At 62.5% G+C, this 25102-nt stretch overlaps 1 protein-coding gene across 1 annotated transcript in view; it reads right to left on the bottom strand.

Moving 5' to 3' along the window:
* Positions 1–4929: 4929 nt before the first annotated feature.
* PXDN (peroxidasin) overlaps positions 4930–25102 on the bottom strand; it is an 80736-nt gene continuing 60563 nt past the window's right edge. The window contains exons 15-23 of the mRNA XM_042930348.1: positions 23530–23638; positions 22834–22991; positions 17557–19060; positions 15108–15242; positions 14284–14492; positions 10067–10187; positions 9832–9964; positions 7453–7566; positions 4930–6839 (exon numbers count right to left, since the gene is read on the bottom strand). Of these exons, the coding sequence (XP_042786282.1) occupies positions 6720–6839; positions 7453–7566; positions 9832–9964; positions 10067–10187; positions 14284–14492; positions 15108–15242; positions 17557–19060; positions 22834–22991; positions 23530–23638 (2603 nt within the window). The 3' untranslated portion in view covers positions 4930–6719. The remainder of the gene's footprint in view (positions 6840–7452; positions 7567–9831; positions 9965–10066; positions 10188–14283; positions 14493–15107; positions 15243–17556; positions 19061–22833; positions 22992–23529; positions 23639–25102) is intronic.

The raw sequence follows: 25102 nt of genomic DNA, 5'->3' as shown, positions 1-25102 counted from the left end.
GGAGGGCAGCGTGCCCTTGCTCTGCAGCGGGCGCTCCAGGAAGGCTTCCCGGCAGCAGGGGCCTGACCACGCGTCTCCCTCCAACGGCTGCTTGTGGGGAAAACGAGGAACGGGTCTGGATCCCCCTGGAGGCTCCACTTCAGCCTCCCCCGACACGTGCGGCCTCACGGCTCTGAGCCGTGTCTCCGTGGCCTCAGTGATGACCCACAGGAGGCGCTCTGCCAAGTGCAGAGAACCAGGCGCGCCACCGGAGGGCCACCGATCAAGCGAGCAATCCCGCCGGCTTGTGGCACAGGGCTGACACCACGTGCACCTGTGACGGCCACGAATGAGCCAACTGACTCGCGCCTTCTCCGCCACGAAGTCCCACTCCCTGAATTCTGGACCGAGCGGGGTGGTCGGGTATTCTGTCCCTTCTCCGCGGCCACCCACCACGTGTCCTCACGTCCCCAGCCCCACAGAGCGCGGGCCACGGCCTGGTGCTCGGTAACCAGCTGAACAAGCGGCGGACAGAGGCGGCCAGTTGGGTGGTCGGAACCTGGGGGGCACCTACGGCCCCGTCACCAGCCCGGGTCAGTGTGTGTCCACCGGCGGGCAGCTCCGAGCGGAGCCTGGCTGACCCCACCCGAAGACGAGCCGCAGACCAGAGGATCCGGGACGCAGCTGGCAGAGGTTCCCGGGGACAGTCGGCCCACAGGAAACGCGCTGCGTGGCCGTGGACCCGGGGGGCTCGGACCACGTTCTCCCTGCCAGACAGACGCCCACGACGCGGGCACCGCGGCTCCGCCCGACACGCCGTCCCCGGCAGCGTGCGCATTTCTGTCCTTTTCCGGCGACCTTACCGTAGTCACTTCAAAGCCACGCTCACCGGCGGCATCACTCCCAGCGCAAAGGGGCGGCAGGGTCCCGTGGGAGCAAGCAGCAAGCCACCGGCAGGGCAGCGGCCCACCCTCGCCTCGTGTCTTCACGCGCACTGCCTGCAAAGTGAAGACATTTCGCCCCCATCGCCTGCAGGCTGGGTCCCTCCCCTGAAGAGTCAGGGGGCCGCTGCCCACGAGGAGTGGGACCAGCAGTGACTCCTGAAGTAGAGGAGGGTGCACGGCGCGGAGGACGGGTGTGCGGGGGGAGCTGTGATCTGGCCGGGGACCCAGGGGCCGAGCTGCGGAGAAGATCCACGAGGCTGGCGGTGAGCAGAGCACAAGCCCCGCCCTCCGACACTGTCCCAGGCGCGGCCACGGCCACCACAGAGACAGGTGGTGCGGGGACACGAGGAGGAGGAGGAGGAGCAGGCAGACACAGAGGCCGCGGGAAGGAGGCTGGCGACGTGGAGGCCCCTCTGGGTGCAGGAGCTCGGTCTGTGCACTGACACTGGGCACGGCCGCTGGCCTCCAATGAAGCCATTCCAGGTCACGGCGGGAGAGGCTTCTCTACAAAACTTTGCTCTCTGTGGGTGCGGGCGGCAGACGAACCGAGGCCGGAGTTGTGCGTCCCCCCCCTTTCCAGGGCGCAGCAACGGGGCCGGACGGCTCCAGGAACCAGGCGGTGCCACCCCGGCCCGAGTCTGTGCCGGGCCGGCGACACCCGGGGCTCGTGCGGCGGGTGTGGAAGGGAGTCTGGCACGGGTCGCGGTCACAGAGGCGACGGATTCCAGTCCACGCTGCAGGTCAGCACCATGGAGGAAGGACTGAGCCCTGAGCCACCCGTCAGTCAGGGGCTCGGGCAGAGCAAAGGCTTCACGAGATGTCGGCGGCCGCCCGCTCGGGGTCGAGGAAAGCAGGCGGCACCGGCCTCCGTGTCAGAAGTGGGTCCGGCAGGTGCGGACCCCTGGGGGCGCCGAGCCCAGCCCGGCGGTCCACGCGCACCGGCCCGCGCCTCCTCACCGAGCCCCCTCGCTCCAAGTCGTGACGGGAAACGTGGATGGCGTCACCTCCCGGCGCGGTAGTTTTTAGGGAACAGACACGCGTGTTCTCAGCGAGTCGGCCGGCAAGGGCTCCGTCTGTCTGTCCGGACTTGCTCTGCTTTCTGGAGACAGAATAAGAGGATCAGTCTGTGTGCGGGAAGGACGAGGACGGTCGGGAAGGCGCGTGGAGCTTCTGTTGTCATGTTGTCACCGCACAGCTCCGGGCTTCTCGGCGAGGGTCGCCAACCACTCGAGCGGGATTCGGTCGCGGCAAACACTTGGCAAACGACCGTTTCCACGATGCTTCAGGCGATGATCAACGTCGGAAAGAGCAGAAAGCACAGTGAAAGCCAGACTCCTGTCTTCATGCCCCAAAGCTCTGAGAGAGAAAAGCCAGTCGGCAGCGGGCATGCACCTGAGCCCTCCCTGCAAGTGACACGGGGCGTGGGTGTGTCCCTCCCAGCTCAGTCACAAGACCGCGGAGGAAGCTGTTCCTGGCAGAACCGTAGGCGGCCAGCTGTCAGGAATCAAAGCGGGAAAATGGGACTTTGAGATTACCGTGCGAAGTCAGGGAGACGTTCAGGACACTGGCTAAGGCTGCTGGAGGCCTTCGGGAGCAGCTCCCCTTCCTCGGACGCCGGTCTCTGCACAAGGAAACCAGACAGACGCCCAAACAGCAGACAGAGACTGAGTTACTTTCAACAAATCCCACCAACATAGAAATGGGCACCACTGGAGTTTCTGGAACCTTCTAGATCCAAATGTGCTATCTCCCGCCAACGCGTCACAGTTTGGACTGTGACAATACTCATTACCCTGAACACAGATGGCTGAGAACCCACATCTGGAAGATTTCAAGCTTACTGCGTGCACTCAACAGCTGAAGAGCAGGGACGCCATCTGGTCAGGGCCTTGGTTACTCTCACTGGGACCCCAGAGGGAGCCTGGGAGGGACGAGCAGGAACCAGGGGGAAGGTGCAGAGCTGGGCCCTCTGCTCGTGGCTCCGAGGGCTGGCGGGGTCTGGACTCCCCCACCTGCTTTCCACCTGCAGGAGGCCCCAAGCACTGTCACCTGGCACGCCGTCACCCCAAACACAGTCACCCGACGTGCACGGTCACCACACGCACCGTCGCCCAGTGCCCTGTCACCCCCCACCCTGTCACCCGGCACCATCACCCCACGCACTGTCACCCCGCACAGTCACCTGGTGCAGTCACCGCGGGGGCCACCTGCCCTCTCTGCACCACAGGGTGACCCGACTCCCACCCAGGCACGCCATATGCTCTCTTGTCTCACGGCTTCAGCTGGGAAGTGATGATGTGGTAAAGCCACAGAAGGTGACAGAAGATCCCATCTGTGCAAATCAGATGATTTCCTGAAACTTTGTCCAAATGGCAAATACGTCTTTTGTAAATATCAAATACGTTTAAAATGTGTTTGTCGAGTTCCTGGAACACATCTGAGAATCTTTTTGGTGAATCACTTGGCAAATCAAACACAACTACTTAGGTCATTTGGCGTGCAAGTCTGTACACAGGAAACAGGTGTCAGGGGCTTTCTGAAAGGCAAGACTCTATACGTTCTCCACGGTTTTTAAAGCAAGCTCTAAATGACCCACTTTTGCCACTTTCACATTCTCCATTTCACTTAAAATAGGTAAACAGCACTCACTCCCTGCCCCCCCCAACCATGTTCCACACCGACTGGGAAAGTGTCCCCTGGCCTCCTGTTGGCCGGGCCGCGGGTGGTCCCGGTGAACCAAACACCTGTGTACCTTGGCCCCTGAGGGCTGCGCCCCCCCCACCCCAGACCCTCCCTCCGGGACTGCCATCCCAGGGGTGGCCGGCACACGGAACAGGTGTCGGTCTTGGGGGAGGGGGAGCAAGACGAGAGGCCCAGGGCCTGGTCTGCACCCCACCTCATCCAGCGCTTTTCCCCACCTTTGGCGACACGACACGCCCCCTGCGTCCTCGGCCTGGGCACGCGCTCCCCAAGCTCCGGCTCACGGCCACCTCGCGACGCTGGAGTTTAACGGAACGGGATTCTGTTCACGTCACACAAATACGTAGCATTACACACGTCTAAGGAGAGACGAGAATTCTTGCGTGGCTGGCGAAGAGCGGTTGCAAGCTCCCCACGACCCCGAGCGGGCGCGCCATCGAGGACGGAGAACGCGTCGCTAAAGCATCCGGGAACTGAGGGCCTCAGCTCCCCAGACTTGGGTGTCGCACAGCCACTCGCGTGTGTGGCTGGGAAGCAACTCGGCAGTTTGAGAAACGCGTGCGATCTTCCCTGCTGTTCACTCCCTGTTCTCCTTTCGATAACAGCGTAAAGAACCGACTCTTCCAGAGACGGGAAGGTGCCCCACCCCCTCCAGTGCCCCTCGGAGCAGCGTCCTCTCCTCTCGCACCCAGAGCCCGGACCAGGGCGGGTCCCCGGAGGAACAGCCCGCGTCTGTCACCTCCGTCTCTGGGACCCCTGCAGAGTCCGCGTGTCGGCCGGGGCCACACGGCGTCTCTGGCAGACACGTCTTGGTCCAGGTCCAGACCGCGACACGTCACGCTCCCGAGATCGAAACGGCAAAGCGCCTCGGCCCGTGACAGCGTCCTAGCTATTTGAGAGCAGAGTCCGTTTGTTTGTTTGTTTGTTTTGAGAGGGAGGAGGGGCAGAGAGAGAGAGAGAGAGAGAGAGAATCCCAAGTAGGCTGTGTGCTGTCAGCACAGAGCCCGAAACGGAGCTCGATCCCACAACTGCGGGATCATGGCCTGAGCTGAAATCGTGTTCGACGCTAAACTGACAGAGCCCCCACGGGCCCCAAAGCATCTGTTCTAACTCCGCTTCCGTTTCTCTGCTTTCTCTCACATTTTCGTGGGACACCGTGCACGGGCAGAGCAGCTTGGGCTCTCTCCAGGAGCTGCCTCGGGTCCCGACCTTGCTGTCGGCCTCCCAAGGGCCCCCAAGGTGCCGCCCCGACGACGGGCTGAGGGAAAAAAGAACGCCACTCTCCGTTTGAAAACGTGGCCCATTTATTTGAACTGAAGGCATCGTTACATAGTGCAAACGTTTCTTTGGTATGAACTGGTTACAATGAACGTAAAAAGGCACTTGTCTGTTGGCAACAGTCAGAAAGTAAATAAATATGTACACTCGCCTCACGTCACCGTGGCTGCCGAGAGGGCCCCGGGACCCCGCCCGCAGCTCGGACGCTGCGGAGATTAATCCGGTGGCCCCGCCACATTCCACGTTCCCGCTGTGGTTCCAGACAGGCACCGCGAGTCACAGGCAGCCGCGCCTCCGGGTAGAGGACACAGTCCCAGTCACCCGTTCTAGCCCACGTGCATGTGCCTCCAAGCAAAACCACAATCCGCCACCAAGGCGCCTGGAGACGCCGGCTGCTCGCGGAGGGTGGGGTCCGCTGCCGTTCTACACCTGAGCAACCTCCACAACTGTCACGCTGTGCACAGTCCTCCGCTCTCTACTCGACAGAAATCGGTTCTAGGGTTTGGGTGTTAAAAGTGACTTGATCCCTCAGGGGCAGTCCCACGCCCCACGGAACACCAGCTTGTATTTACCACTCAACGTGACGAGGATGAGAAGTCAAGTTGGCTGTGTTTAGAGCCGCTGTGAACACGCTCATGGCGGGGATGTGCACTCCCTCCCACGGTTGGGGCCGGCTGGTCACAGAGCCGGGGTCTCCTGCTTCCGGAAGGAAGGCCGTGCCGGGCCCAGGTCGGGCTTCGAAACTGCTCACGACGTGCCCGACGGCCTCCTGGCCACCCCAGGGATGGGTTGTGACCCCCCAGCCCGGGACGCGCCCCCCACATACGAAACCATCTGTGAACTCGGGGCACTTCCCACGGCGCCCGCACGTTCAGGGACACGTTTCTGAGAACACAGATCACTTCATATTGAAAACAAAGAAGAAGGTTTCTGGTCAATTGAAAAGAGAGACCACGAGGTATGATGGTTGCTCTTCACTGAATTCGGAGACGACTTTCGCACAGTGGAAGGCATTTCTCTGCCACCCGAACACCGCAAACATGGGCGCAATCTCGTCAAACATCCTGCACTTTGAAAATACACATGAGGTATAGGGACTGATTGTTTCCTTAAGGCACTTACACAACCTGAAGTCACAAAGTCGCCAACACCGACTCCTCCGTCGGGAGAGGCCTCCGTGCGGGCACCACACCCGGGGTTGAGCAGGAATGGGGGGGGAGGGGGTTCCACACTCGGTCCACCCCAGGCGGCGCCACGCAAGCCGTGGTTTCTGCACGTGGCTGATGTCCTCACGGGAGACGTGCTGGAGGTCGCCGGCGAGCGGGGGCTGAGCCGCGGGGCCGTGTGCTCCCTGCTGGTGTCGGGTCGGGCCCGGGGAGCCCGCACCCGCCGCCCGGACGTCAGCCGGCTCTCCCACCAGCCTGCCCGTCGGCCAAGTGCTGATCCCGCTCTCCCTGCGGTGCGCTTCCTTCTGGCGGCTCCGTGACGCGCCCTCACGGCGGGCGGCTGCCGAGCTCCAGGCGTCGGAGCCCAAGAGACGGACGTTTGGTTGGGGAGACGAGTAGCGTCCAGGGACACGAATCCAGCAGCCTAAATAACTGGACCGTGCAACTTACTAGTAGCACCAATTTGTCGTTAAGAAAACTTAAATAAAAACCTGAGAATCTAACGTGAAGTCAGGACGTGTGTCCGTGGTTTCTCCTCCGCCAACGCTCTGCTCTAAACACCTGTGCTCCTCCGGAGACAGAAGGGGTCCCGGGTGGCGATGGTCCCTCTCGTCCACACGCCCCGCGCGGGCGGCCGAAGGCTTCACGGAGCCTACGGCCTCTTCCCCGAGCCGTCTCTCGGGCAGGCCGGACAGCAGGCCCCGGGGGCTCTCACGGGCGCTGGGCAACCGGCAGGCCGGCAGGCTTCCACAAAGCACGTGACCTGCCCGTCCTGGAGGAGAGAGGCGCCAGCACCGGTCAGCTCCTGGGGTGCGCGTCCTGGGCGCCGCCCGCCCTCCCCCACCCGTCTGCGCCCGAGTTCTCTGGTGCACTCTGTAACACGGGGGCCGTTCTCCGGGTGATTCACGGCTTCGGACACTCTGTACTTCTTCCGCGAGGTCCCCGCCCTCGGCTCCCCACCCTGAGGACAGCCCGGGACCTGGGGCTCAGCACACCCTCCCGGCCCCACCCCTGAGACCCCGCGTCCGGGGATGTCAGCCAGAGGAGGACAAAGTCAGGAGGCGCGGTCCCTGCCCTGCCCAAACGCGACAACCGCCAGGGATCCCGGGGCGCCTGCCTGGCCCACTGCCCTGTGCTGTGCCCCCAGCCTCTGCCCCCAGCCTCTGGCCCGGGCACCACGGCGGCCCGTCCCCTTCCTCTGGAGGCCCAGGCCACCCGGCGGGACCAGCCTCCTCGCTGGTATAGGCACCTCAGCGGCTGCTCGGGCAGCCCCGTAACGGCGGCTCTCGGGGAAGAGCCACCCCCTCCCCAGACAAGCACTGGGGCCTCTGGCGGACCCTGCGGCCGCCCGCCCCGGAGCCCACGTGCCGGGGCCCCGCACTCACACGGCACTCGCAGGTGGTACACGCGTCTTGCTTCCACGTGGCGCCGTTGGCGTGAGGCTCCCCGTCTGCGTCCGTGCAGTCCGTGGCGCTGAGCCGGGCCTCCAGCCTCTTTATCTGCCGCAAAGCAAAGCGAGACGTGTGCGGGTCACAGGCGACCAAGAGCTTCTCTCTGCAAGGGCGGCTGTGCCGTCGCCGAGAGCGGCGCCTCCCAGAGCCGGCCCGTCACCGGGCAGGCGACAGCCGCGCCGGCCTACGCCGCACCCGGGCCTACGCTGCAAGGCACGGGAGGCGCAGCTGCGGGGGAGCAGGAGGAGCCCGGAGAATCGGAGGGCGGCTTCCCACAGGCCGGCGAGCGCCGGACCCAGCCGGACGGGAACACCCTGAGCTTGGACCCCGGCGGCCGACGGTCGTGACCGGGCTCCGCGGGCGTCCCTCCCTCCGACCCCGCGGCTGGGCCGGCACGTCCAGACTGTCCTCGCGTGGGGTTTCCGTCACAGGCAGCCGCATCTCCAGACCCCCCAGAACGGGCACAATTGGGCACAACTGCCTGACATGGCGCCCGCAGCTCTGACGGAGGGCGGGAGTGGGCCAAACAGTGAACTCGCAGACCCCCTACGAGCCCCCGTCAGTGAAACGCGTGACGTGCACGCGGTGTGACAGCACGTGGAAAACAGCACGGCCTCCCCGCTGTGTGAGGCCAGACCGCCGCCCAGAGCAGCGAAGTCACCTGCCCCGGGCACTCAGCACCCAGCTCACCCACGGCCTGGTGACCTGACATTTACGGGCCGACGGGCACTCGAGCCGGCAGGTCACAGGCAGGCTACGAGCGGAAGCCGGCCCTTGTCAGCACAACCGATCTCGACAGCCACCGGACCTTCCAAGAAGGGAGGGAAAGGAAGGTCCCTGAGGTGCAGCAGCGGGGGCCACGGGCCGGGCAGGGCTGCTGGGGATGGCGGGGGCTCCCTCGGTGGCTGCTGACCCCGTTTCAGCGTAAAGCCAGAGGCAGCAAGGCCAGGACTGGAGCCGCGTCCGCCTCGGGGAGACCGTGAGCACGTCTGCGGGACGCAGCGCGGCCGCACGGAGCAGGACAGGTGCCCCCACTCCCTCCTGGGCTGCAGTCACAGCAGACGTCCCCCCGCAAGGCACGAGCCCTGGCGCCCCTGACCAGCACCTGCCCTGAAACGCAGAGCTGCGCAGAGCAAAGGAGATAGGGGACGGCACAGTCACTCCATCCTGCAGGTGCGAGAAGTCACGGACCCACAGACGCTCGCCTCACGCTGCCTCGTCCTGCCTCCTGCCTCTGCTCACACTACCCCACCTGCAGAGCGTGACCCCCCCGCCCCCCACCCACCTGTGACGCTCCACGGGTCTCCGAGAGACTGTCTTCAGGCCTCCCAGCGCCCACCTGTGTCGGGCTGGGCCCCCAGGACACCCGGTGCTTGTCACAGCCTGGTTGTCTCTTCGGCTCCAAGTGACTTTTGGGGGCTGCTCTCCTGGTGCCTTAAACCCTGAACTCTGCACGGTGCCCGCTATCCCCTCCTAGCCTGTCTCCATTTGCCGTGTGACAGCAAATAAAGGCCGTCAAGTGAGATCACCTCACACTGCACGTGCACGTCAAGACAGGAGGGCAGACGCGGTCAGAGCCGGGACACCTCTCCGAGAGGCTGGGACAGAAGACCCCAGGGTCCCATCCCTGAGGACTGGGGGCCCCGTAAGTAGGAGTGGGGTCGTGCTCCAAGACCACCAGTCACAGGCACGTCTCCAGAAGTTTCCACAACATCAGGAATCCCTGCCAAAAGGACCGTCCGAGGTCTGCACGCTTATTACTAAGGCCTCAGTCTCCACTCGTGATACATAAAAGCCCACCACGGAGGCCCGGACACAGAGACGGGAGAGGAGGAAGCAAGTCCCCTGAGCCGGGGAGGACAGATGGTTTTCTGCAAACCCTACGGATGCCCAGAGAAGAGCCCAGTGTATAGACGGTGCCCTGCCCCCACCAGGGGGTCCTGACCACAAACCAGCTCCTGATCCGGCCCTGGGAACAAGGATCACATCGTCATGGCCTCAGGACGGGACCTGAAGTGTGGCTTCTCCCTCGTGGCCCTAATCCTGAGCCCCCTCCTGACCTACGGACTCTGGCCGCTCCGGGGACCCCCTCCCGCAAGGGCACCTGCGGGCAGCTCAAAGCATGAGCCCCCCAGCCGTGGGAATCCTGAGGGCAGCCCAAAGTGGCTGGGCCGGGGACAGGCCACAAAGCGGCCCCAGAAGGAAGTGGTGTCCCTGGAGGCTCCAAGTGAGGGCAGACCAGTGGCACACCCACGCAGTCACGGTGGCCACAGTGCCATCTGCAGCGTGGGACAGGACGTGCCAGGCAGTTACCTGCTCTCTGAGGTCCGTGATGGTCTTCTGCATTTCCACAACGAAGTCCTTGAAGTCGTTCGTCCCCGGAACCTGTGGACGCTCACGGGACGCGGCCGTGGCATTGCCGGGGCGCTTTCTGTGCTGCCCCACGCTGCGCGGGGGAGAAGGGGACGCTGTGACTCGAGCTGGAGGCCACCGGTGGCTGCACGTGCCCCCGCCCAGCACCGGGACCTCACCCCGGAGACGGCCGTACCTTGGTGTCCCCCCGGGGCCCGCTCCCCCGGCGGGGCCGTCCTCCTGGTAGCTGAACCCCAGGGACCGCCTGCCTCGGAGATGATACGAGAACGCGTTGAACTGTCCCCGGGTCCGGCAGTCTGAAACGCAAGCAGAAGGGGTGTGTCGGGTGGCGTTGGGTCCAATTCGGAAGACACAGGCTCATCCTGGGAGACGTCAGCTGGCCTTCCGGCACGTGTACAACTCGAGCCACCGCCTGGCGGCCGCAGCGGCCAAGGACCCAACTGTGCTTCCCTTCTCCCGCCACAGGCAAGATGGCCTCTGACTGTGTCCCCCCCCCCCCCCCCCCAGTTCCCGGGAGCCCCCAGCCTGCTCCGGCCTCCTGCAGGCACGAAGCATTGCGGCTGTCCTCTCAAACCCACGCCGGCCTCCCCCACCACAGGGACGGGGGCACGCGGTCCCAGCCTCACATCTGTCTGCTCGCGCCAGGACGTCAGCTTCCCCTGCGGTGGGGGGGGGGGGGGGGGGGCGCAATGTGGAGCACATTGCACACGCCGGTGCCCCGTCCGGCGGCCCGGCCCCAGACAGCAGGACGTGGAGCGTAAGCTGGGGCCAGAGCCAGGCTGCTCCGCCTGCCGGCCGCTGGGAAGGGAAGGCAGGGCCTGGAGCCCCTCTGCCCGCAGACCGCGCCTCCCGGAGGCCTCCACGCGCCTCCGATCGTCAGCAGCCACCACTCGGCTTCCCACCCGCTCCCGGACCCATGTCACGCCACTCCGCCCCGATGCAGGGTCACAGCGTAGGCCCGTGGGACCCGGAGGCCTGGGGCAACGCCGTGGGAGCAGAGGACGCGCAGCCCGTGGCGCTAAAGCACACACCCTCCCCAGCGGTGCTCACACCGTGCGGCCAGGTGCCCCTCGGGGCGGCAGCAGGAGCCCACGGCGACACTCCCGCTGCGCAAACACAGACACCACGATCCAGCCAGTAATCCTCGTGAAGGTCCCGCGCGGGGGGACAGGCCGGCATCACGCGCCTCCTGCGGCCGCACCGAGAGAACGCAGCCCCGCCCGCGGAGCGCCAGCGCCCCGAACGCAGAGCCGGCTCTGATCTGAACCCAGGGAGAGGCTGCGGCGGGCCCGGAGGAGGACAGAGGGGACCCGGGGGCGCGAGATTAAATCCCTGTCATGGGACGTGCATGTGTATCCACGCTAACTTCCCAATCTTGCCCACACACACACGTGAGTGAGTTATTCAGGAGCACAGGGGCACGCTCAGACTTCCTCCTCTAGTTCAGGAAAACGTGCCCTATTTCCCTACAAACACACACACACACCAGTACACACACGTATGTATACATACGTGCGTACCTATGCACACACATACACAAGTGTACAAACACGCAATGTGTGCATATGCATGCATTCGTACGCACACACGCACCCATGTGTGCATGTGTGCACACGTATGCACATACACACACGTGTGGACACACGCCCGTCTGTGCTTGCGTGCACGTACACACATACACAGTACACACGTGTGTGCACACGCACACAGATGCACATACACATGCGTGAGCGTACACACGCATGTGCGTACATACACGTGTGCGTGTATACACATATGCATACACACTCACATGCGTACTTAGGCACACGTGTACTCATACAGACACACGGGAGAGAGAACAGTGACTGATCCGTAACAAACGACCGATGCATCTATTCAGGTCCCGGAATCATCCGCGGTATTTTATAACCCACGCGATTACTTCAAGATACACCAACATGTGCAAGAGTGTGTGCGTGTGCCTATGTGCTCTTCCTTGCCCACAGAGGGGCAATTTGAAACTCCCCTCTGAAACCACCCGCCCAGGAACCCTCCCGTCCGGCCCCTCTGTGCACACGATGCGCGGCTGTGGCTCCGGAGGGAGCTCAGAGGGCTGCTTTCAGCGAGTATTTAAAAGCTGAACGGAAAGTAAACAGCGACCAACGTTTGGTCTGTCGAAACTTTTTCTTCCTACTGTATTTTAAACACGACTTTGGAGCTACGATAAAAGACAAAGCTCATAAAGCATCCTTTCGGGGCACCTGGGTGGCTCTGTCGGGTTGAGCATCCGACTTCGGCTCAGGTCACGATCTCGCGGTCCGTGAGTTCGAGCCCCACATCGGGCTCTGTGCTGACAGCTCGGAGCCTGGAGCCGGCTTCGGATTCTGGGTCTCCCTCTCTCTCTGCCCCTCCCCCACTCTCACTTTGTCTCAATCTCTCAAAAATAAATAAATGTAAAAAAAATTAAAAAAAAATACAAAGCATCCTTTAACTTGGTCAGCTCTGGACCGGGCCTGCTATTTCCGGAGGAAAAGCGTCGGGGACAAAGGATGTCAGAAATGCCTTTGGCAGCTGCGCGGACAGGAGAGCCGGCCCCAGCAGCTCCAGGAAAGGCCCGCCTGGCAAGACCCCGTCTCTCCCGGGACTCTGGGTTTTCAGAGCGGAACAGGAACCCCGGCTCAGCCCCTTCCTATGCAGCAAGGGGCCCCTGGTAAAGCTATTAGGAAGCCAGTTATCCGAGAACCGGCTTTTCCCAGGGGTCAGGACAGCTTCCTGCATCCTCTGCCAGATTTGCAGGAAAGCACGCGGAGTTGGACAAACAAGGACGATGTTTCTCAAAAAAACTAAAAACAAGAACATGGTTCCTTCGAGGTAATAGTGAGAATACAAATGTTTTGGAAGATGGGGCGTGCAGCAAACTCAGTCCTCATCTTCACGCGAACTCTCTTGTGAACCGCGTGTGCCACGCATCCCTGTTTAGCACCTATGTGTACGCACACCGTACATTCACACGCAGAGAACCAAGGGGGCAGACGCACAACCGGATCAGCGCAGGCACCCACACGCGCACGGACTCAAAGGGAGACACCGCAAACAGCTCTAGGCCACGGACCCAGGTTCCGATACCTCCTCATGCAAACAGCAGCCTCCTGAGAGTAATCACCAGTGAGGACAAGAGCCTGACCGAACTATTTCTTCCGGAAAGGAGAGGGAACAACTCTAGTCCGTGCCTCCTGTCCACCGGCATGCCGGGTGGAAGGGGCTGTGTCCGCGGGCGTGTGGGTCACGCAGGGCAGCTCCAAACGCACCCGGCTTCCACATTCCAGTCTCCGAATGCAGTTTCAATGAAGCCAAAATCACGTTCAAATGAAAAAGTCAAATTCGTGGTTCGCCACAGTGGGAGTGCAAGGGCTCTGCGGCAGGAGGACAGCGGCCCCGCGGCAGGGACCGGGCGCGGCCAGAGACCCGCCACCCCTCCCCACCCCTCCCCACCACTCCACAGGCCTCGGCCCTCCTCCTGATCTTACACAACGCGCCCCTCCGGGTACGGTGTTCTCACAGGGGTCTGGACGCACAGCACACACTTCTCTACTGAGCACACATCCTGGGGGCGTCCACGTGGCAGGGGCACCCGCGCGTGCGCATACACGACACTCAGGACAACACGCGAGTGCCCCCGTTTAGACACACGTTGGGTTTCAGAGACAGCACAGAAGCCTGTCTCCTCATGCACACTCTCGTCTCCTGTCTCCTCCGCTGGGCACGTCACTTACAGGAAACGCCACCACGTCACTAGCAGTCTTTCGTGACCGCGGCCTCTCAGACTGTGCAGCGACCCTGCATGGCTGCCCGCAGGGGCGGTACCTGGTTCTGTCCCCACTGCGGCCAAGCGTCCAGAGAGCACCACGCCAGACGCCCCGGGAGCACCTCGGCAGGAGCCCCAGGAGCACCACGGCAGGAGCCCCGGGAGCACCAAAGCAGGAGCCCCAGGAGCACCACGCCAGACGCCCCAAGAGCACCACGGCAGGAACCCCGGGAGCACCAACCCAGACGCCCCAGGAGCACCACACCAGACACCCCGGGAGTACCATGGCAGGAGCCCTGGGAGCACCACGCCAGACGCCCTGGGAGCACCACCGTAGGAGCCCCGGGAGCAGCGCGCCAGACGCCCTGGGAGCACCACGGCAGGAGCCCCCGGAGCACCACGCCGGACGCCCCGGGAGCACCACACCAGACACCCCGGGAGTACCATGGCAGGAGCCCCGGGAGCACTACCGCAGGAACCCCGGGAGCACCGCCCCAGACGCCCCGGGAGCACCACAGCAGGCGGTGAGCGCGGCAGGAGCGGGCAGGCAGTGGGGAAGACAAACCACAGAGGCGGGGGAGGGGCCGGGCGTCGGGGACGCGCACCTTCGCAGCAGTCCTGCCACACGCGCAGGTCCACGCGGGGGACGTCGTCGCAGCTGCTGTAGCCGTGGGGGAACTCGGCCACCCGGAACACGTCCCGCTGCACACGCGTGATGTTGTCTGCGTTGTCGCACAGAATCCTGGCCAGCGACGTCTGCTTGATCTGTGTCAGCTGCGCCGGGGAGAACACCCCCGGGTTCTCGTACCACAGCCTGTTTCCAGAGTGAGAGCAAGGTCAGACGCCCGGAGGCCCCGCGGAGGCGCGGGGAAACCGCCAGGAAGCTCTGCCGCCGGCACGGACGCCGCGGGGCTCAGTCCGCTGTCACTTGAGAGGGGCTCAAGCACGGATCACGCCTCCTACTCAAGACGCAACACACGGGGCCTGTACTGGACGCAGCAGAGAAGCTGGCGCAGGAGGGGGTGAGACCCCTGGCGTGGCGCGGCCCCTGCTGCACTGCCCCGCGGTAAACCCCACTCGTGACATCGTGTCAGTCTTGCCAGAAGCTCAAATCCCTCCGAACCGCCACGGCGGTTGGATCGTGTGCACCGTTCTTGGGAACAGAGATGCCCTCGGTACGTGGAAGGGCGCAAAAGCACCTGTGACCTGGGTCACGTGATCCTGGGGCCGCAGTCGGGGGCAGGTCCCCACACTAGGGAGCTAATCTCGGACGCGGCGAGGCGCGAAGACGCGCATCCACTTTCACCTGGACACATCTCCGCCACCTGCCCCGCGCATCCCCGAGTCCCCGGAAAGGCGCATTTCAGAGCAGAGGCTCTCCCCGGCCTCACCTGCCTTCACCTGTTGTCCCTACGGCACCTGCCTTTACCTGTCCCCATCTCTCAGGCGCTTGAACTGTGTACTCAGCAGGCACATCAGGGTCGGTCCCAGTCGGCTGCCAGGGACCAAATCCTCTACCATGAGGGCAGGAAATAAGTCGATGTTGAGTGGGGACCCGTATAACCTACAAAGGAAAACAACCCAGTGAAACCTCAAATTTGCTTAGGCGTGCGGCAGCTAGTACATAAAACCAACGTGAGAAAGTCCCCATCTTTACTACCATTTAGCATCATTCGGACCTGCTTTCCACAAAGAACATTCATCATTACTCAAACCGTCTACCCGTTACGTTTCAAAACTTTTCCCTACTTTCTGTGCATATACGTACACACATGTATAAAGCATACCGCACGTTTATTGTAAGTTTAGAAAAACCAAGAAATACAGGAAGAGTTCAAATCACACCTTTTCTGTTCAGAGATCATCACACTTGACAGGATAACGTACAACCTTCCAGGTTTTTTTCATAAATATAAATAAACAAACTTCACATAACTGAGGACAGAGTTTCCAAGGGGTAATTGTGACGCTGGAATTCTACCGTTTGTTGAAAATAGGTTTGCGGTAACTAAGCCATTTGCTCAGCAGAACAGCGCAGGAGGCCAAGACAGCGGGGTTGAAACGTTCAAGAGCAAACACTTTCATCGAGCTCTTCCAGCTCCCGCGAAGCACAAGCACGCGGGCAGAGAGCTGGCGGCAGGCTCTCCCCTGAGACACGCACGCGGCTCTCCCAGACGCGGGTGCTCGGTCTCAGTTGGGACTCAGAGCTCAGCTGGGTTTTCTATACGCACACTATCCGGCTCAGAGGCGCGGCCGGCTCCGTCGGCGGGGCTGTGGCCACAGACGAAAGAGGGGGTGCTGCTCAGGCACCCTCGAGAAGGGTGGCTGGGCGCTCCCGCCAAGCCCCACGCCATCGGCACTGACCTCGGCTGCAAACAGAGGAGCCTCGTGCCGTGGTTTCCCCGGGGAGCGGGGCTGAGGGCAGGCGGGGAAGTCGGGAGCCCCAGCCTGCACGGCTCCCGTGACCTCGCCGCCGCCGCGGCCTCCGCTTGAAGGAGCCGCTCCCCACGAGGGGACAGCGCCCACACCCGCTCGCTCGGGGGCCACAGCCAGCAGGGAGCACCCCACTCGGGCCAGGCCCCCCACCCCTCCCGCGGGGCTCGGGGGCTGACGGCTGAGGAACTCGCTGTTGTGGTGAAGACGGTGGAGTTTCTTTTCCAGGGTCTGCGGCGCACGAGGCGGGCGCCCCTCCCCCGGCCTGTGGCGCTGGGACGCTAGGGTCTCCCCACTGTCGTGAACGGAGTTTGGCAAAGCAGAGAAATGCGGGAGAGCGACCCGTGTTCATCCGGACGGGACCGGCACGTAAGAAACACAGATCCCGCAAATCCTGACCGAGCGGTTCTGTGCCCGGTGACGTCCCAGTGCCGCAGGATTCACACAAACCGGCAGCCTGATACCGTTACTTAAAGGACGCTGGAACGCGCCGGACTCAGGAGGGCTAGGTTCGTTCACGTCGTCGCACCTCGCGATAAGTTACGAGTAAAAAGTGATCGTCCCGGAGAAGCCACGGTCAGATCCTAACTGGGGAACGCCTCACCTTCGGTGGAAAGTGAGTAACTCAGAATAAGCGAACCGGGCGAACCGGAGAGTCCAGAAAGCACGCAGTGTGGCCTCAGACAGCTTTCCTTTTTCAAACAATTCTTTCCGACGTGAATGAACGCAACTTAAATACACGATGACTGGTAGACGTGCTTGACAAGTCCGAGGACGAGGAGGGATCGTTATGGAAAAACTCTAAAGAGGTACTATTTGCATTAAAGAAACGACAAGTCACACAGTAGGTAGTCAGCAAGCCAAGGGCAGCCGTGCCCGTGAGAAGGGCGGACGGCTGAGTGAGTGCAGAAATGCAGGTCTAACGCACCGCCCAGCCAGGGACCAAGGCCGCTAACCTCCCTGCTGCCCCTGTGGTCTTGGGGTGCCCAGAGCACCCTCACGGTTCCAGCGCCACAGGCCCCGGGCACCTGCTGCCCGGAGCCCGCACGATTGCCTGAGGCTGTGGGCAGTGGTCCCCGGACACAGAGGTGTCCCTGTCGTGCTGGCTGAGCTCTGGTGCTCTCTGCCTGCTGCGAGCAAGGGAGCTGCCCACAGAGCCCCACGCACGCACGCTGGGGCCCGAGGTTCCCCGCAGGTCCTTCCCCTCCCGTCGGGCTCCCCTGCACAAGCAGGCCGGGCACCCACGTGGCTGTGGCCACCGCTCCCTGCACCTGCACGGCCTCCGAAGGCGACCCCTCCACAGGCTCTGCCCTCCCGGCTGCACAAACACACACTAGAATCCCGAGAACAGCCATGCACACGTGGGGCCACCTTTCTCGGCACGCCTGACCCTGACAACGTTGAGAAACCCAAGACGCCACACGGTGGCTCCTCCTTCAACTCACCGTCTCAGCTTCTCCCGGATCTCGGGGTTCTTGATCTCATTTTTCAGGTCCTCAAAGGTGTGGGCGGACGACAGGTTGCAGTACACTCGGTATTCGTGGTAGGGCGGGATGCCGTGGTCCCGGCCCCGCTGGATGTTGATGGCAGCCAGGTCCAGGGCCACTGCGTGCGCCATGGAGAAGAGCCGCTCGGTGAGCTCCGTGTTCAGCAGCTGCGAGGGGACACGCATCTTCCCGGCCACGCCGAACAGGCCCCTGAGCAGCGGGTCGATGCCGCCCTCGTTCACTATGCGGAAGGGAGAGAAGAAGGCTTTGTGCAGGGGGATGTGTCCCTGCACGATGGGCTCGAAGTTCTCGTCCAGCCGGTAGAGCACGGGGTTGACCAGCGTGTGGCCGAACCTGAAGGCGGCCGTGGCGAAGGCGTTGAAGATGCCGGCGTTGACGCCCGGGTCGTAGCCGCGGTAGTCGCCCAGCGCCTTCATGCCCACCTCGCCCAGCACCTTGGGCAGCCAGTGCTGGTAGGTGATGTGCTGCACCTGCGCGCCCACGATCTTCCTCGCCTCATGGTAGATGGTGTCCCCGTCCCAGTGCGGGTTCAGGGAGAGCAGCTCGGCGGCCACGCGGTTGTGCTCCCGGAACCAGAGCGTGTGCATGCTGGTCAGGCCCAGCTGCTCGTTGGCGCGGTGGTCCCCGGCCAGGAAGCAGGGGATGGGGCTCTCGTTCTCGTCCCGCATGCACTCCGTGGGCGGCCCGGTGGCAAAGGGCAGCAGCGGCTTCCCCGACCGCTGCACGATGCCCTGCCGCAGGAGCCCCCGGTGGCTGGCCAGGTCCCGGATGGCGCGCGCCTCGTGCTCCGTGCTCCCGTACACGTTGGAGGCGTCGATGTAGGAGGTGAGCTGGTTGATCTGCTCCCGCGGGTACACGGAGTTCATGAGGAGGGACGTCATCCCGCTGCCGCACACGGGGCTGGAACGCACGAAGAACATGCAACGAGCCCCGTTCCTGACGCGGGGGTCGTTGGGGGGCACGGCAACCGAGAAGCAGGGCGGGTCGTTGCTGCACACAGAGCTGCAGTGCTGTCCGTCGGAGAAGCGAGCCTGGCTCAGGGCCACCACCGTGGAGTCCAGGTCGTGGTCCAGAAACTGGCCCCACTGCATGAGCATGTGCGTGAACTGCTCGTCGGGCGTGACGGTCTCGGTCCCGATCAGGGACGTGGACACCAAGCGAGGCACGGGCAGCGCGTGGCCGTGGTACAGCCGGCCGGGGTCGATGCCCCGCGGGGTGTTGAACCCGTTCTCGTACACGGCCTTCAGCAGGCGCTCGAAGGCGGTCAGCGAGGCGCCCCACATGGGGTGCTGCAGATTGTTGCAGGTGCCGTCGTGCGTGCGGTACTTCTGGTGGAAGCACATGTCCGAGCAGTTGTTCACGCGCCGGTGGGCCGTGCAGCCGGACAGGTTGGCGATGAGGCTCAGGTACTGGGGGGACACGAGGTCGTTGTAGTGGTAACCTGCGGCAGAGGGGGACGCGGCTCACCCTCCGGACGGCGGGCAGCACACGGGCACGCGGCCCTGGCCCCCACAGTCCTCCCCCACCCAGTCCTGCCTGCCGGGCCGGGAGCCAGGGGAGGGGACCTTCGTGGGATGGGCGCGCGCGGTGGGGGAGCGGGGGACAGCCCAGGGTCCACACAGTGCCGGGGAAGGGGTCCCGGCAGGAACAGCCAGGAAAGACCAGACGTGCGCCAGGGGCCTGTTCTGGGACTGCTGGAAGAGCTTCGCGCTCAGGGGGGCGTGCATGTGTGCACAGGGGCACCCTCACGCCCACGTGCACAGTACAGGCACACACGGGGGCACACGTGCACACACACAGGCACGCACACGCAGACGTACACGTGCAGAGGGGCGCACACACCCAGGGGCACACGTGCACACGCAGAGGCACGCGCACACAAGCAAGAGCACGCACACAAGGGCACATATGCACGTGTAGAGGTACACGTTCACACGCAGGGCACACAAGCACATGCACACGCAGGGGCACACGTGCACACACACAGGCACACACACGGGAGCACACAGGAGCACATGCAGACATACACGTGCACACAGATGGGCACACACACCCAGGGGCACACGTGCACACGCAGAGGCACTCACACACAAGCAAGAGCATGCACACAAGGGCACATATGCACGTGTAGGAGTACACGTTCACATGCAGGGCACACAAGCACATGCACACGCAGGGGCACACGTGCACACACACAGGAGCACATGCAGAGGTACACGTGCAGAGGGGCACACACACCCAGGGGCACACGTGCACACGCAGAGGCACGCGCACACAAGCAAGAGCACGCACGCAAGGGCACATATGCACGTGTAGGAATACACGTTCACACGCAGGGGCACACGTGTACACACGGCACATAGGCAGAGGGGCACACGCGCACACAGAAGGGCATGCATGCACGGGCACACAGGCTCACATGTCCGCCCACACTGCTAGACTCCTGGTCAGCACCATCTTGCACGGTACCTGCTTGAAGCCGGTCAAGATGGACTCTGCCTACATTTAAAGGAGCCGAGCCAGTCCCACCCATGGAGGGAATAGAGAGCTGGAGGTGGGAGGGGGCAGGCGTGCCGCATGAGAGGACAGGCACGCTGGGCTGCGAGCTGGCCCGACGCTCGGCTCCCTCAGACCTGAACACTCCGTCCGCGGGCACCTCGCAGACACGGCAAAGCAGGATTGGGGTGTCTACCTCGGGAAGCCCCAGAACCCCCAGGGGTCGGGGCTGGCGTCCCCCTGCACTGCCCCTCTCTCCTCTGGCCTGCTTTCCAGTCGGAGGGACGAGCACGGCCCGGGCAAGCATGGGTACCGGCCAGCAGGCAAGGCTGGACACAGACGGGCCACCTTTGTGAACCCAGACACGTGTGCTGTGCTTTGAACGCCCGAGTCTCCCCCAGCGCCCTGATAAACTGCCGCCAGGCCAAGCCTTCCTACTAACCCGGTGGGCTGACTACCGGCTGCATCAGCAAGTTCCGGGTAGTGAGCTGGTCGCCGGGGACTCTGCACACTGCCCTGACCATCCGCAGCCATGCTTGCTCCCTCTGCTTTGCTTTAGATATAAAAACCATCCCCGAAGGCAGACAAGCAACTACCAGGGAAAACACTGAAATTCGAGGAAAAGAAGGCACCTGAGGCTAATGGAACAGACTGGACTGTGTTGGGCACAGGTGCGGAAGGCTCCGAAGGCGAGTTAGGACACCGGGGTTTGCAGCTCGAGGACACAGGTACCCCTGGTGACCAGCGTCCCCTGAGCATGCCTGCGAGCTGCTGGAGGTGAGACAGTCCCTCCCACCACTAACCTGGCCTCCAGGTTCCCCACTTCACCCAGAGTCACCTCTGGGCTTCCTGCCCCTGGGCAGAGACCCAGTCACCTGACTGTCACCTCTGCCTTCAGCACAGCTGGAAGCCACCCCACTCGCTGGCCACCCTACTGCAATGCTTCACCTCCCCACGCAGCCACTCCACGGACACCCGTGACCTGGAACCCGCCCGGGTCACTCCACAGGTGCCCCTGGGTCGCTCCACGGACACCTGCCACCCAGGACCCCTTGGGCCACCCCACGGACGCCTGCCCCGCGTCCCACGCTGCCCCTCCCCCTTCACATCAAGGCCACCCAACGACCTGATCCACGTGATCAGGTCACTTTTCTACAAGAAGCCCCACGGCCCCCACATCACGGAGACCATGACAAAACCCTCCTCTCGCCTCAGGGGCCCTTTCCGGTTGGGCACCCGAGAGTTCCCTCATCCTGTCCCCTCCCCGGTCTCTCCACCTGCTCCAGCCCAGCCTGCCCAGCCTCAGACACCCCGACTGGGGCGGGCTGTGCACCCGTGCCGGGGTGCTGACTGATTCCTGTCTGTCCGGGTCTCCGTGTTCCTGTAAACAGCACGTGCTGATGGGAGACGACCCCGCGGTCCTGCACAAGGACCAACAGCAGACGGGCTCTGCCTCGTACAGAGGCCGCACAGTGTTTAGGACCCGCCTGCAGAAGCCGCCACGGCCACATTTAGCTCCTGAACGATGAGCCACACAAAGAAAGGGAGGAAGAAAACCAGGCAACCCCACGGGCCCCCACAGGGGGCAGAGCACGGTCCCTATCTCAGACGGCTGGGGACACCGTGAGGCACCACGATGACAAGGCCACGAGCCCCAGGCATCCCTGTCCATGGGGACAAGGCCACAGACCCCATGCGTCCCTGTCCACGGGGACAAGGCCACGAGCCCCACGCATCCCTGTCCACGGGGACAAAGCCACAGACCCCACATGTCCCTGTCCACAGGACAATGCTCTGAGCCTCACACATCCCAGTCCCCATCCTGGGCCCGAAGAGTGGAGAAGTGCCCAACACAGGTTCCCCAGGGAGCACCTCCAAGGTGAGGCTGGCCGTCCATGGAAGAGAGAAAACGTCCGGAGATGGCCCCCGACACTCAACCGAGGCCAGCGCCCTCCAGGACGAGGAAACAGGCCTATAGTCTGCACACCCGCGCCAGGAAGCTCAGCCCCAAACCAGTGCAAGGCAGAGGTCAGGCTTGAAGGACGCGTTCCACTCCCAAGGACAGGGGCCCATTCCCACATCTTCGAGCCACATGCACGTATCTAAGAATGTCAAATTCTCCAACATTTCTGTCCTGATGGAAAAGATCGGCTGGCTCACTGAAGACCAATCAAAAAACCCTGAAAACCCGGAGCCTGCCTCCCGGAGAGAGGGGACTGTGCGTGCTCCCGGAAAGCTGTGAAAGAATACGCGTGGTGGGAAGGCTGCTTTTCCAGAATAAAAGCCACGGCCACCCGGCACTTCTCACGGCGCTGCTCTGCTCCCAGCACGGCGGGGGCCGGAGAGAGGGCATCAGTCACCCACCGTGCACATGACACCCGGGAGGCCTCAGCAGCCGCTCTGCAAACAGCCGAGCGCCGCAGATGCCGTCCCGACGGCCCGCAGCGCTTCGTCCAGTGTGCACGGCCTCACGTGGCAGCCGCTGCCCTGCCACCTCTTCCCTCCATGCCATTTGTCACGGGGAACCATTTGTCTCGGCCGGGGGCCAGCAGCGTGTGGGCGTCCAAGATACCCGAGGCCGTCGCTGCAGGACCCGGCGTGGCCCGCACCCGGGCAGCCGAGCCTGCACTCAGACGGGGATGCGGGCATGGCCCCCAAGGAGGCCACACAGGTGGGGTGGACGCCTGGCACTCGGGAGAGAAAGACCCCAGGACTAACTTGTTCCGTTCAGGTCGACCATCAGCCCGTGCCGCACGTGCTCCTGAATCAGCTGCAACGTCCGCTCAAATATCTCTCCCGCGCGTGCCTGCTCCACGGTGTAGGGGTCCCTCGGGTACCGGAACAAGGCCAGCAGGTCATTGGGAGAACGGGGACGGCTAACGGGTTAGGAGCGGAGGGAAGAACAGAAAAAACCCTTGAGAACGAACATCACACCCCAAGGTACGATCACTGCCGCTGAGTGTTGGTGAAGCCGCTTCTCCAGACGTGGCAGACTGTGCCTTATTCATCCCGAATGGAAAGCGTCAAAACCAAAGACGCTAAAGGCAAATCATTAAATCAACAGAGAAAACACACAGTTCTGAGGCAGGAAAAAACACTTTGGAACTGCCAACACAAGCAAATACAACGCACCCGACAAATAATTTGTTTTTGCCCAATCATTCGGTCGTAAGCCAAGTGAGTAAGTGGAGGTTTTCTGAAAACGTCTTGTGAGTCACAGCTCAGCTGCCACTCAGAAACGGTGACTTTCGTCATCTGAACCCCACAAAACCCGGTGCCAATGGAGACTGTGACTTTTAAATTGAAAGGTTTTTCTTCAGACGTCATAGGTCACAGCTTCGTGTCCTGAACCGCATGCGCTTCACCCCGGAGCCTGACCAAACAGTGGTCTGAACCCATTTCCGCCCCCAGTACCTGTCAAACAGGTGCGTGCGGGTTGAGTTTATGGCTCTGTCCACGGTCGCAATTGCTTCAACAATCGATTTGGCCACAAACGGGTCCCCGTTTCGGCTGACGTCAGGAACTGGAAAACACAAGGTCGTTCATTACCCAAACACTGCCCCACAGGTTAGGAGATCACATGTGGACACGACATCATTTAGAATAAGGCACACCTCCCTCCAGTACTATTTTTCACACCAAAGTTAAATCACGCTAGAAGCTATTTTCAAGCCATATGTAAATTATAGACCTGAATTTCTGAAACCACGTGACCCTGGAGGAGGATGGGAAAAGTAGCTCGGACGTGAAGCAGCCAATTCTCCTAGCGAAGCCCGGCCGCGAGTGGAGGCTTGGCTCCGGCCAATTTTAATTCCTGGTGGATTCCGTCCTTCCGTCAGCGGCCAAACCCTCCACAGGTGCCTGGATCTCCAGCCATTCGCCCCTACAAAGACTCTGCCCCCTCCATTTTCCTGTCCACCATGGGCTGATCACGTCACCGCCACGAGCGCACCATTACCACACGCGCACACACGCGTGCATACACAGGTCCACACGGCTTAACCTGCAGGCCTCTGGGCCTTTCCACTTCCCTCTTCTCGTCTCTTCCCACTTAATACCAGAGTTTGCTAAATAAAATAACCCCGAACCAACCGATCTTCTACCCCTATCCACTGACGCGGCTGGAGCAAAGGTCACCGGGCACGAAGTGGTACTTTTTTCCCTAAACGTACTCAGCCTTTCCAGAGTCTGACACAAATTTAAACGATCTTATTGAAATGCTTCTTTCACTTGGCCGTGGGACACACTTCCTCCTTCCTGGGACACGCTTGCTCCCTCCTGGGACACAGTCCCTCCCGCTGCGACACACTTCCTCCTTCTTCCTGAGACACACTTCCTCCTTCCTAGGACACACTTCCTCCCTCCAGGGACACACTTCCTCCTTCCTGAGACACACTTCCTTTTTCCTCATTCCGGGAACACACTTCCTCCCTCCGGGGTCACACTTTCTCCTTCCTGGGACACACTTCCTCCTTCCTCCCTCCGGGGACACACTCCCTCCTTCCTCCTTTCTGACACACTTCCTCCTTCCTGGGACACACTTCCTCCTTCCTGGGACACACTTGCTCCCTCCTGGGACAGTTCCTCCTGCTGGGACACACTTGCTCCTTCTTCCTGGGACACGCTTCCTCCTTCCTCCTTCCGCGGACACACTCCCTTCCCGCTGGGACACACTCCCTCCTTCCTCCTTTCTGAGACACACTTCCTCCTTCCTGGGACACACTTCCTCCCTCTAGGGACACACTTCCTCCCTCTGGGGACACACTCCCTCCTGCTGGGACACACTCCCTCCTGATTCTTCACACCTCCCAAGGACCTACAGGAGCCAGGTCTACCTGACCCCCACTCCTGCCTCCTGATGCCTACCCCCACCTCTGTCCCTTCTGCAGCGGTGTGGCCGCTTCCTCCTTCCCACCAGACATCTCCCCGCTGCGCCGGGCCAGCCTCAGGCCCTCCCTGGGGGTCACAGGGGGCAGTGGTCTAAATA

The sequence above is a fragment of the Panthera leo genome, chromosome A3 (genome assembly GCF_018350215.1).
Source record: "Panthera leo isolate Ple1 chromosome A3, P.leo_Ple1_pat1.1, whole genome shotgun sequence".
Classification (NCBI taxonomy): Eukaryota; Metazoa; Chordata; class Mammalia; order Carnivora; family Felidae; genus Panthera; species Panthera leo.
The sequence above is the reverse complement of the archived record's forward strand: the minus strand, read 5'-3'. Positions and strand labels throughout refer to the sequence as shown.